The 13,346-nt window shown below is 51.0% G+C and overlaps 1 protein-coding gene across 4 annotated transcripts in view; it reads right to left on the reverse strand.

Annotated features, from left to right (window-relative positions):
* Positions 1-10,671, reverse strand: part of PLEKHM2 (pleckstrin homology and RUN domain containing M2) — a 37,050-nt gene extending 26,379 nt beyond the window's left edge. For all 4 annotated transcript variants that reach the window (XM_040423459.1, XM_040423442.1, XM_040423450.1 and 1 more), the window contains exons 1-4: positions 10,533-10,671; positions 2,286-2,392; positions 2,091-2,200; positions 1,917-2,016 (exon numbers count right to left, since the gene is read on the reverse strand). In XM_040423459.1, the coding sequence (XP_040279393.1) occupies positions 1,917-2,016; positions 2,091-2,200; positions 2,286-2,392; positions 10,533-10,592 (377 nt within the window). In that variant the 5' untranslated portion in view covers positions 10,593-10,671. The remainder of the gene's footprint in view (positions 1-1,916; positions 2,017-2,090; positions 2,201-2,285; positions 2,393-10,532) is intronic.
* Between the last annotated feature and the right edge of the window lie 2,675 nt (positions 10,672-13,346).

Here is a 13,346-nt window from a genome sequence, read left to right on the forward strand (position 1 = left end):
ATATGGAGGCATAGAAGATGGTACTGTGTTATGCATGGAGGTGGGGAAAGAAGGGGCACTGCAGCCAACATGGCAGTGGGTGCTGTGGTAGAGTTGAGGTGGGGGGAGAGGCGCACTAAGGTAGACAGAGGTCATGAAAGAGGAAAGCTGCAGAAGACACAGAGGCGGAAGAGGAAAGCTGCAGAAGACACAGAGGGGGAGGCGGCGCTGCAGAAGACACAGAGGGGAGGCGGCGCTGCAGAAGACACAGAGGGGAGGCGGCGCTGCAGAAGACACAGAGGGGAGGCGGAGCTGCAGAAGACACAGAGGGGGAGGCGGCGCTGCAGAAGACACACAGGGGAGGCGGCGCTGCAGAAGACACAGAGGGGGAGGCGGCGCTGCAGAAGACACAGAGGGGGAGGCGGCGCTGCAGAAGACACAGAGGGGGAGGCGGCGCTGCAGAAGACACAGAGGGGGAGGCGGCGCTGCAGAAGACACAGAGGGGGAGGCGGCGCTGCAGAAGACACAGAGGGGGAGGCGGCGCTGCAGAAGACACAGAGGGGGAGGCGGCGCTGCAGAAGACACAGGGGGAGGCGGCGCTGCAGAAGACACAGAGGGGAGGCGGCGCTGCAGAAGACACAGAGGGGAGGCGGCGCTGCAGAAGACACACAGGGGAGGCGGCGCTGCAGAAGACACAGAGGCGGAGGCGGCGCTGCAGAAGACACAGAGGGGAGGCGGCGCTGCAGAAGACACAGAGGCGGAGGCGGCGCTGCAGAAGACACAGAGGGGAGGCGGCGCTGCAGAAGACACACAGGGGAGGCGGCGCTGCAGAAGACACACAGGGGAGGCGGCGCTGCAGAAGACACACAGGGGAGGCGGCGCTGCAGAAGACACACAGGGGAGGCGGCGCTGCAGAAGACACACAGGGGAGGCGGCGCTGCAGAAGACACAGAGGGGAGGCGGCGCTGCAGAAGACACAGAGGGGGAGGCGGCGCTGCAGAAGACACAGAGGGGAGGCGGCGCTGCAGAAGACACACAGGGGGAGGCGGCGCTGCAGAAGACACACAGGGGAGGCGGCGCTGCAGAAGACACACAGGGGGAGGCGGCGCTGCAGAAGACACACAGGGGGAGGCGGCGCTGCAGAAGACACACAGGGGAGGCGGCGCTGCAGAAGACACAGAGGGGGAGGCGGCGCTGCAGAAGACACACAGGGGGAGGCGGCGCTGCAGAAGACACACAGGGGGAGGCGGCGCTGCAGAAGACACACAGGGGGAGGCGGCGCTGCAGAAGACACAGAGGGGGAGGCGGCGCTGCAGAAGACACACAGGGGGAGGCGGCGCTGCAGAAGACACACAGGGGGAGGCGGTGCTGCAGAAGACACAGAGGGGAGGCGGCGCTGCAGAAGACACACAGGGGGAGGCGGCGCTGCAGAAGACACACAGGGGAGGCGGCGCTGCAGAAGACACACAGGGGGAGGCGGCGCTGCAGAAGACACAGAGGGGAGGCGGCGCTGCAGAAGACACACAGGGGGAGGCGGCGCTGCAGAAGACACACAGGGGGAGGCGGCGCTGCAGAAGACACACAGGGGGAGGCGGCGCTGCAGAAGACACAGAGGGGGAGGCGGCGCTGCAGAAGACACAGAGGGGGAGGCGGCGCTGCAGAAGACACACAGGGGGAGGCGGCGCTGCAGAAGACACACAGGGGGAGGCGGCGCTGCAGAAGACACACAGGGGAGGCGGCGCTGCAGAAGACACAGAGGGGGAGGCGGCGCTGCAGAAGACACAGAGGGGGAGGCGGCGCTGCAGAAGACACAGAGGGGGAGGCGGTGCTGCAGAAGACACAGAGGGGGAGGCTTTGTTGCAGACATTAAGATGGGGAAGAAAGATATGGGGATGGGGGTGCACAATGGCGTGGGGGTCTCTGCTCACAGAACATACTTGTAGTAATATTTCTGTAGAAGACTTTGGTTCTCCTGGAATAACCTCAGGTAACTCTCCAGGGAATTCTCGTTGAGTGCCAGGTACAGCCAGGCGCGACCTATAGGGGACAGCAGAGGTTACATGCCTGCTGCCGCAGGTCACTGTGGGCGGCTATAGATCATCAGTACTCACTGCGGCCCAGCAGCGTCGCCACATGCTGCTGATCCTCAATCTGCTTCACAGCTTCTCTGCGGGTAAAGTGGACGACGAACACCCAGTAACCCGACGAAATGTCCTGCAAACTGCGCAAGTAGAAAGGACCCGGGTCATGGACATTGTTCTATCCCCCGATTCCACATCAAATCAGAACCCCCAAATCTCACTCACCCGTACAGCAGGGCATGGTCAAGGTGCTCACACAGCCTCTGCAGGACCCGGTCGTGGTTGCGGATGGCAGGGGTCTCATCCTCACATGCAGCAAAGTAGCTCTGTAACTGAAGAGAAGGGGGGAAAGACCAGGCGTTACTGCGAACCAGCAACACAGTGCTCCCCTGAAATCCTCTGTCCTGCTGGAAGATGCTGTTCCTTCCACTATCTAGCTTTCAGTCTATGACCACCCACAAGATCTGCACACTTTTGTCCTGAAATCCCCTGTACTGCTAGGAGACTAGGCTCTTTCCACTAGGTAACCTCACTATATGACCACCCACAAGATCTACACAGTTATGTCCTGAAATCCTCTGTGCTGCTGGCAGACACCTCTCTTTCCATTATGTAACCTCACTCTATGGCCACCCTTAAAGGGACACTGACAGGCCCAAAAAGCATATTTAGGTATATATATGACAGTACAGGTCTTATAAAGTGTATTAGAATCATCTAAGTATCCCCCCTGTCCACCTTATAAATACAGTAAAATGAAGTTTTATAACCTGCTTGAATCGTCTTCAATCTGCCCAAGGGGCAGCGTTTCATCTCAACTTGCGCCCAGCCAGCCTCGCCCAGCTCATCAATATTCACTTTGCTGGGCGGCGCACTAATCCGCACTAATCATATCGCGCCTGCGCACTAATTAACCCCTTTTCAGATGTAACAGAGCAGCGCTCTTAAGCGCTGCTATGAACTGTGCCCGGCGCATGCGCATAAGGCCTCATGCACACGACCGTGGTGTGCACCCGCGGCCGTTGTTCCGTTTTCCGTTTTTTTTCGCGGACCCATTGACTTTCAATGGGTCCGTGGAAAAATCGGAAAATGCACCGTTTGGCTTCCGCGTCCGTGATCCGTTTTTCCAGTCCGTGAAAAAAATATGACCTGTCCTATTTTTTTCAAGGACAACGGTTCACGGACCCATTCAAGTCAATGGGTCCGTGAAAAATCACGGATGCACACAAGATAGTCATCCGCGTCCGTGATCCGTGTCCGTGATCCGTGTCCGTTTTTCCTATCATTTTCAATACAAACTTGACTTAGTTTTTTTTTTCACTTTTCATGTCCGTGGATCCTCCAAAAATCAAGGAAGACCCACGGAAGAAAAAACGGACACGGATCACGGAACTACGGAACCTGTTTTTGCTGACCGCAAAAAAAAAACGTTCGTGTGCATGAGGCCTAAAGCAGAGGCTGCATCGGCCTCTGAGAATCAGACTGTGCGCAGGCGCGATGCGATCCCGGCCAGTGAGGGTGCCGGGCGCATGCGCTGAAGATGAGCCGGAGGCCGATGCCCATAGTATTGTATTGGGCATGCGCCGGATCTTGCGTCTGGGACACTAGTAGCCGCCCAGCGAAGTGAATATTGATGAGCTGGGCGAGGCTGGCTGGGCGCAAGTTGAGATGAAACGCCGCCCCTTGGACAGATTGAAGACGATTCAAGCAGGTTATAAAACTTCAGTTTACTGTATTTATAAGGTGGACAGGGGGGATACTTAGATGATTCTAATACACTTTATAAGACCTGTAATGTCAGATATATACCTAAATATGCTTTTTAGGCCTGTCAGTGTCCCTTTAAAAGGGTATTCCCATCTTCAGTTTTAATACTTACCTTCGTCCACCGCGACGTCCACTTCCTGGATTCCGCTGGACTTGAGTGACGTCTTCTCTCGGCCAGGCCGCGCTTGCGCAGAAGACTGAAGTTTTTCTCCCGGCCGCGCAATGTCCTGAACGTGCACGCACGCTGCGCATGCGCCATGGTGACCTATTTTTGGCCTGTATAGTACAGAGCCGGCTCTCTACTATACTGGCCAGGAAGAAGTCATCATGGCGCATGCGCGGCGGCGTGCGCGTTCAGGACATTGCGCGGCCAGGAGAGAATCTTCAGTCTTCTGCGCAAGCGCGGCCCGGCGGGATTCTACAGGAGAGGTGGCCGTAACCAGGGGAGACGAAAGACAACATCAGGTAAGAGGGGACTTATTTTCTCAAAAAGGGTGGGAATTGGGTAATAAAATGTATTTAGAAAAATGATCACTGTCAAATCATTAACAGATTTAACAGTGATCATTAAGATGGGAATACCCCTTTAAGAGCTGCACACTTCTGTCCTGAAATCCTCTATGCTGCTGGGAGACATCGCTCTTTCCACTAGGTAACCTCACTATATGACCACCCACATGATCTGCACAGTTATGTCCTGAAATCCTCTGTGCTGCTGGGACACACCACTCTTTCCACTAGGTAACCTCACTATATGACCACCCACATGATCTGCACAGTTATGTCCTGAAATCCTCTGTGCTGCTGGGACACACCACTCTTTCCACTAGGTAACCTCACTATATGACCGCCCACAAGATCTGCACAGTTATGTCCTGAAATCCTCTGTGCTGCTGAGAGACAACTCTCTTTACATTATGTAACCTCTCTATGGCCACCCACAAGATCTACACACTTCTGGTCTGAAATCCTCTGTGCTGCAGTCCTGTCCTTACTGACTTAAATGCACATGATATATATAGGTCACTGGATTTGCAACACACTTATACATCACACATGTTCAGCTCCCCCAAAAAAAGGGAACTTCTGTCCCCACAATGTCACAACACAAGCAATCACAAGACCCGGCCTGCAGAGCTGACAATTAAAGGGGCCACATCCTGTCAGAATGAGGGGCCCTGCTATACTAGGGAACTGGAACTAGTAAGCACCTGAAAAAGGACAAGAAATCTGCTCAAGGGCCCCTGAAAAGCCAATAGGGCCCTTGAGCAATAGGATGTCACATGAAGCCCCGCCCACAATGACTCTTCTCGGCCAATCAGAATCAATTTTCAATACATTCAGTCAATCAAGACAAATTCCTGGAGGGATAAAATTCCACGCTGCCCTTAGAGGGATGGTCCCCCGACAGTCTGCACCACTCATGTCCCTCCCCCTAAAATCAGTCCCTCCCCAGCCTGAAACGGCTGATAACAGAGAGCAATAGACAGACCTACGTCACAGCCCTAATTACACTGACGACACTGCTTGTCTTGTAATTATATTTCCTGACGGTCGGGATTCTTTACATACACAGGCAGGTCACATGACATTTCAGAAACGTGTTCTGAACTACAAGTGTCAGCATGTCTTCTCGCCAGGTGACACCACCTTCCACCCAATGAGACACCACCTCCAGGACACGAGGTGCAAGCTACTACAAGTCCCAGCATCCCACTGCCATCGGCCTTGGAGGTCAAATGATCCAAAATAGCTCAAATACAGCCATCAGTCCTGAGGCCCGTTATGTCCAGACACCCTGCTGGCACCTCTGACCTCTCTAGCTGGCACCCTGGCAGGGTCACTGCAGGTCATAGGGTCTATTCTTACTGCTGCACGCTGACCACTATGCCCGCAGAGGACCCATCACAACAAGTCTGAGCCCAAAACTAACCTAAGGGGCAAAGTTCAGACCCCTCCCCCGGTCCTGGAGCATGTGATATGTAACCTGCATCATCTCAGGTAATGTTCCAGCAGCTCCAGGACGACGAGTGGTAGATCCCAGGAGATCCCCAGTAACCTCAGTGACATCAATGCCCAGAGAATAGTACAGGGGGTGACAGGTCTGCTGCCAGGGCACCTCACAACTGGCACTCAACAACCCCCCCCATTTATAACAGTCTCCATCTGCATCTCACACCTGCCACCCACATTGCACCAAGGCACACAGGTGGCACACGTGGTCTACAATGCACCATGGCTCACAGGTGGCACACGTGGTCTACAATGCACCATGGCTCACAGGTGGCACATGTTAACTGCAATGCACCATGGCTCACAGGTGGCACATGTGGTCTACAATGCACCATGGCTCACAGGTGGCACACGTGGTCTACAATGCACCATGGCTCACAGGTGGCCCACGTGGTCTACAATGCACCATGGCTCACAGGTGGCCCACGTGGTCTACAATGCACCATGGCTCACAGGTGGCCCACGTGGTCTACAATGCACCATGGCTCACAGGTGGCCCACGTGGTCTACAATGCACCATGGCTCACAGGTGGCCCACGTGGTCTACAATGCACCATGGCTCACAGGTGGCCCACGTGGTCTACAATGCACCATGGCTCACAGGTGGCCCACGTGGTCTACAATGCACCATGGCTCACAGGTGGCCCACGTGGTCTACAATGCACCATGGCTCCCAGGTGGCACACGTGGTCTACAATGCACCATGGCTCCCAGGTGGCACACGTGGTCTACAATGCACCATGGCTCCCAGGTGGCACACGTGGTCTACAATGCACCATGGCTCCCAGGTGGCACACGTGGTCTACAATGCACCATGGCTCCCAGGTGGCACACGTGGTCTACAATGCACCATGGCTCCCAGGTGGCACACGTGGTCTACAATGCACCATGGCTCCCAGGTGGCACACGTGGTCTACAATGCACCATGGCTCCCAGGTGGCACACGTGGTCTACAATGCACCATGGCTCCCAGGTGGCACACGTGGTCTACAATGCACCATGGCTCCCAGGTGGCATACGTGGTCTACAATGCACCATGGCTCCCAGGTGGCATACGTGGTCTACAATGCACCATGGCTCCCAGGTGGCACACGTGGTCTACAATGCACCATGGCTCCCAGGTGGCACACGTGGTCTACAATGCACCATGGCTCCCAGGTGGCACACATGGTCTACAATGCACCAAGGCTCCCAGGTGGCACACGTGGTATACAATGCACCATGGCTCACAGGTGGCACACGTGGTCTACAATGCACCATGGCTCACAGGTGGCACATGTGGTCTGCAATGCACCATGGCTTACAGGTGGCACACGTGGTCTACAATGCACCATGGCTCCCAGGTGGCACACGTGGTCTACAATGCACCAAGTTTCACAAGTGGCGCATGTTTCCTGTAATGCACCAAGGCTCACAGGTGGCACACGTTATCTGCAATAAACCAAGGCTTACAGGTGGCACAGCTATCCACAATGCACTGAGGCTAACAGCTGGATGTAAACACATTGCTCTGGCTCAGGCATTGGTGGAATCACAGGCTTGAGTGCGATGCTCTGCAGCAATGCCATCACCTGAGGACTCACTAGCAGATTCCTCACCACTTGTCAGGGAGGAACCTAAAATGAAAAAAAAAAAAAAAAGGTCTGTCGGCTGTCCAATTAACCCCTGCTCTCCTGGCTTCTTGACATGCGACTCCCTGTGTCCTGACCCTGCATCCTAAAAACTACACACGACTATACACCCCCCCAGTACAGAGAACTGACGGCAACCCCTGTGAGGTCCGGAGACAGCTGCAGAGCTGACACTCTAATGCGTCTGTGCTGGCATCAGTCATCAGCTGCACAGGACAGCAGTCTTCAACTCTCCAAATACTGGGGAACTACAACTCACAGCATGCCACGTTATCCTGCAGCACTTGTGTATGGGGATGCAGAGTAGTGATGGGCCCGCTCACACACACTGGATGCTATACACTATATACGTACATACACAGATAATAGCAGCATAAGGCCTCATGCACACGACAGTATTTTTTCACGGTCCGCAAAACGGGGTTCCGTTTCCGTTTTTGTTTCCGTGTGTGTTCCTTGATTTTTGGAGGATCACCAGACATGAAGGAAAGTGAAAAAAAATCTAAGTCAAGTTTGCCTTGCAAATGATAGGAAAAAAAACGGACGCGTGGATGACAATCTTGTGTGCCTCCGTGTTTTTTCACGGACCCAATGACTTGAATGGGTCCGCGAACCGTTGTCCGTGAAAAAAATAGGACAGGTCATATTTTTTTGACGGACTGGAAACACGGATCACGGACGGGGATGACAAACAGTGCATTAGCCGAGTTTTCAATGGGCCCATTAAAAGTCAATGGGTCCGCAGAAAATCACGGAAAACGGAACAACGGACACGGAACACAACAAAGGTCGTGTGCATGAGGCCTAAAGGAGGGCCCTCCCTGCAGGAGCGCACATGTGGGTGATATGAGGCCGCTATACAAAATACTCATGTATTATAACTAAGGCCACAGTGTTTAAAATGTACTATAATGTATAATCTATAGGACACACTGTATATACTATATAGGACACGCTGTATATAACGTGCAGTCTATAGGACACCCTATATATAATACATAATCTATAGGACATTGTATATAATGTATATTCTATAGGAAATGTTGTATAGATGTACAGTCTATAGGGCACATTGTATATAATGTATAGTCTATAGGACACGACGTGTCTAATGTATAATTTATAGGACGCTGTATATAAGGTACAGTCTATAGGGCACGCTGTATATAAGGTACAGTCTATAGGGCACGCTGTATATAAGGTACAGTCTATAGGGCACGCTGTATATAAGGTACAGTCTATAGGGCACGCTGTATATAAGGTACAGTCTATAGGGCACGCTGTATATAAGGTACAGTCTATAGGGCACGCTGTATATAAGGTACAGTCTATAGGGCACGCTGTATATAAGGTACAGTCTATAGGGCACGCTGTATATAAGGTACAGTCTATAGGGCACGCTGTATATAAGGTACAGTCTATAGGGCACGCTGTATATAAGGTACAGTCTATAGGGCACGCTGTATATAAGGTACAGTCTATAGGGCACGCTGTATATAAGGTACAGTCTATAGGGCACGCTGTATATAAGGTACAGTCTATAGGGCACGCTGTATATAAGGTACAGTCTATAGGGCACGCTGTATATAAGGTACAGTCTATAGGGCACGCTGTATATAAGGTACAGTCTATAGGGCACGCTGTATATAAGGTACAGTCTATAGGGCACGCTGTATATAAGGTACAGTCTATAGGGCACGCTGTATATAAGGTACAGTCTATAGGGCACGCTGTATATAAGGTACAGTCTATAGGGCACGCTGTATATAAGGTACAGTCTATAGGGCACGCTGTATATAAGGTACAGTCTATAGGGCACGCTGTATATAAGGTACAGTCTATAGGGCACGCTGTATATAAGGTACAGTCTATAGGGCACGCTGTATATAAGGTACAGTCTATAGGGCACGCTGTATATAACGTACAGTCTATAGGGCACGCTGTATATAACGTAGTCTATAGGGCACGCTGTATATAACGTACAGTCTATAGGGCACGCTGTATATAACGTACAGTCTATAGGGCACGCTGTATATAAGGTACAGTCTATAGGGCACGCTGTATATAACGTACAGTCTATAGGGCACGCTGTATATAAGGTACAGTCTATAGGGCACGCTGTATATAACGTACAGTCTATAGGGCACGCTGTATATAACGTACAGTCTATAGGGCACGCTGTATATAACGTACAGTCTATAGGGCACGCTGTATATAATGTATAATCTATAGGACACGACGTGTCTAATGTATAATTTATAGGACGCTGTATATAACGTACAGTCTATAGGGCACGCTGTATATAACGTACAGTCTATAGGGCACGCTGTATATAACGTACAGTCTATAGGGCACGCTGTATATAACGTACAGTCTATAGGGCACGCTGTATATAACGTACAGTCTATAGGGCACGCTGTATATAACGTACAGTCTATAGGGCACGCTGTATATAACGTACAGTCTATAGGGCACGCTGTCTATAACGTACAGTCTATAGGGCACGCTGTATATAACGTACAGTCTATAGGGCACGCTGTCTATAACGTACAGTCTATAGGGCACGCTGTCTATAACGTACAGTCTATAGGGCACGCTGTCTATAACGTACAGTCTATAGGGCACGCTGTCTATAACGTACAGTCTATAGGGCACGCTGTATATAACGTACAGTCTATAGGGCACGCTGTATATAACGTACAGTCTATAGGGCACGCTGTATATAAGGTACAGTCTATAGGGCACGCTGTATATAAGGTACAGTCTATAGGGCACGCTGTATATAAGGTACAGTCTATAGGGCACGCTGTATATAACGTACAGTCTATAGGGCACGCTGTATATAACGTACAGTCTATAGGGCACGCTGTATATAACGTACAGTCTATAGGGCACGCTGTATATAACGTAGAATCTATAGAAGTTTTTGCCCGTTAGTCTACAGGACCCACTAGGTATAATGCACAGTGTATTGGGAGCACTGCATCTAATATACAGCCTACAGGGGGCACTGTAATCTGAACAGTCTATAGGGGGCGCACACAATGGAGGCGGGGGTCACCTTCTTGACAGATAGGTTTATGTTCTCCAGGATCCGGTCCTTCACCTCCCGCGGATCCATCCGCCCAGACCGACCGGCTCCCGACCTCCGGGGCTGTCATGGGACAGACAGGAAGTGACATTACGTCACCAGGGGGCGGTACAACGGCAGAAGCGACGTAGTGGGGGCGTGACTAATACAGCTTAAGCCAAGCAGAGGCTGGGCGGGGCAGTTGCTGAGGGGGAGAGGCTGTAGAGTTGTTTTGATTCTCGACACGTGACTATACTGTTAGCCGCGTTCCTCTGAGATCACGTGAGAGCCTAGAGCCGCCCCAGGACTACAACTCCCAGCATGACCTGGAAGCCGCGGAGTTCGGAAAGTCAGAAAATGAGGGAGCGTTAGCAGTAACGGATGGGGAGCTGGTGCGCCTAAGAACCAATCACATAGTAGATCACTTCTTGGGAAATGAAAGCAGCGGCACGATTGGTTGCTGGGTGGTGACCCGTAGCCCTAGCAACCGATGGTAAATATATCATCCCCGCGAGGATCCAGCTATCTGCTCGTGGCTAGAGCGCCCCCTGGTGCATGGGGTGTGTACTACACCTCCATGTGTACAGCTGTATACATGCCACACCTTTTGGGGCTAGGACTCTGTCAGTCCCATAGAAGTGAATGGAGGGACTTGCAGACTACAACTCCATTCAGAGAAAGGACCCCCCTCATTCTCTGGATTGCTGGGGTCCCAAAGGTTGAATCTCTGCAATCTAATATTCTGTTGATCAGTGAAAACACATTTTGTGGGATCCCCTCATTATGTAGTCATTTACAATTATCTTGTATACGACCTAATGCAGCCAGCAGATCAATTGGCCCATAATTAAAGGGGAACTCCACCCTTCATATGATTCCCCCCCCCCAAGATACCATTGTTGCTCACACCTGTAAACTCTACAAGGGGACGCATATAAATTTCTCAAGTTTGTATGTTCTACCCATGTTTGCCTGGGTTTCCTCCGGGTTCTCCGGTTTCCTCCCACACTGACAGGGACCTTAGATTGTGAGCCCCATTGGGGACAGTTGGATGCTAATGTCTGTAAAGCACAGCGGAATATAGTAGCGCTATATAACTGCATAAAATAAATAAAAATCTCTGATCTGTTATCTGCATAACTCCCTGCGGCCATTCTATCTTGCTCCCTTTCTGTCGGCATGGCCTACTTGTCACATGCAACTAAATAGAGAAATATAACATAAAGGGGTGGAGTCTGACACCTATTTGCTGCTGTGGGGGGAAAAAGTCACAGAGCTGCTACGACGTGGACACCTCCAGACTGAAAGCGACTACTCACATTAAAGGGTTTCTACCACCAGAAATACTGTTATGTAGCTGACTGATTATAGCGATGCGCTAATGTCAGCACTACATAACAGTGTGTTTCTAACGTTAGTCCCTGCAGCACTTTTATTATATGCTAATGAGCCTCTAGGTGCTATGTGGGCGTAAAATCAGCACCTACAGTCGTGGCCAAAAGTTTTGAGAATTACATAAATATTGGAAATTGGAAAAGTTGCTGCTTAAAGGGCTTCTGTCACCCCACTAAAGTGTTTTTTTTTTTGGGGGCTAGTTAAATTAGTTATATTGCGATATATGAAAATATAATTGTGTTACTTACTTTGATCCAGCAGTTTATTCAAAAAACGAAGTTTTATCATATGTAAATTCGGTCTCTACCAGCAAGTAGGGCGGCTACTTGCTGGCAGCTGCTGCAGAAATCCGCCCCCTCGCCGTGTTGATTGACAGGGCCAGCCGGGATCTCCTCCTCCGGCCAGCCGTCGGCATTTCAAAAATCACGCGCCTGTGTTCATTCGGCGCAGGCGCTCTGAGATGAGGAGGCTCGTCTCCTCAGAACTCCCTCAGTGCGCCTGCGCCGATGACGTCTTCTATTTCGGTGATGTCATCGGCGCAGGCGCACTGAGGGAGTTCTGAGGAGACGAGCCTCTTCATTTCAGAGCGCCTGCGCCGAATCAACACAGGCGCACGATTTTTGAAATGCCGACAGGGCTGGCCGGAGGAGGAGATCCCGGCTGGCCCTGTCAATCAACACGACGAGGGGGCGGTTTTCTGCAGCAGCTACCAGCAAGTAGACGCCCTACTTGCTGGTAGAGACCGAATTTACATATGATAAAACTTCGTTTTTGGAATAAACTGCTGGATCAAAGTAAGTAACACAATTATATTTTCATATATCGCAATATAACTAATTTAACTAGCCCCCCCAAAAAAAATCACTTTAGTGGGGTGACAGAAGCCCTTTAAGTTGTTATAATAGCAATTTGCATATACTCCAGAATGTTATGAAGAGTGATCAGATGAATTGCATAGTCCTTCTTTGCCATGAAAATTAACTTAATCCCAAAAAAAAACTTTCCACTGCATTTCATTGCTGTCATTAAAAGGACCTGCTGAGATCATTTCAGTAATCGTCTTGTGAACGCAGGTGAGAATGTTGACGAGCACAAGGCTGGGAGATCATTATGTCAGGCTGATTGGGTTAAAATGGAAGACTTGACATGTTAAAAGGAGGATGATGCTTGAAATCATTGTTCTTCCATTGTTAACCATGGTGACCTGCAAAGAAACGCGTGCAGCCATCATTGCGTTGCATAAAAATGGCTTCACAGGCAAGGATATTGTGGCTACTAAGATTGCACCTCAATCAACAATTTATAGGATCATCAAGAACTTCAAGGAAAGAGGTTCAATTCTTGTTAAGAAGGCTTCAGGGCGTCCAAGAAAGTCCAGCAAGCGCCTGGATCGTCTCCTAAAGAGGATTC

The sequence above is a fragment of the Bufo bufo genome, chromosome 1, assembly GCF_905171765.1.
Source record: "Bufo bufo chromosome 1, aBufBuf1.1, whole genome shotgun sequence".
Classification (NCBI taxonomy): Eukaryota; Metazoa; Chordata; class Amphibia; order Anura; family Bufonidae; genus Bufo; species Bufo bufo.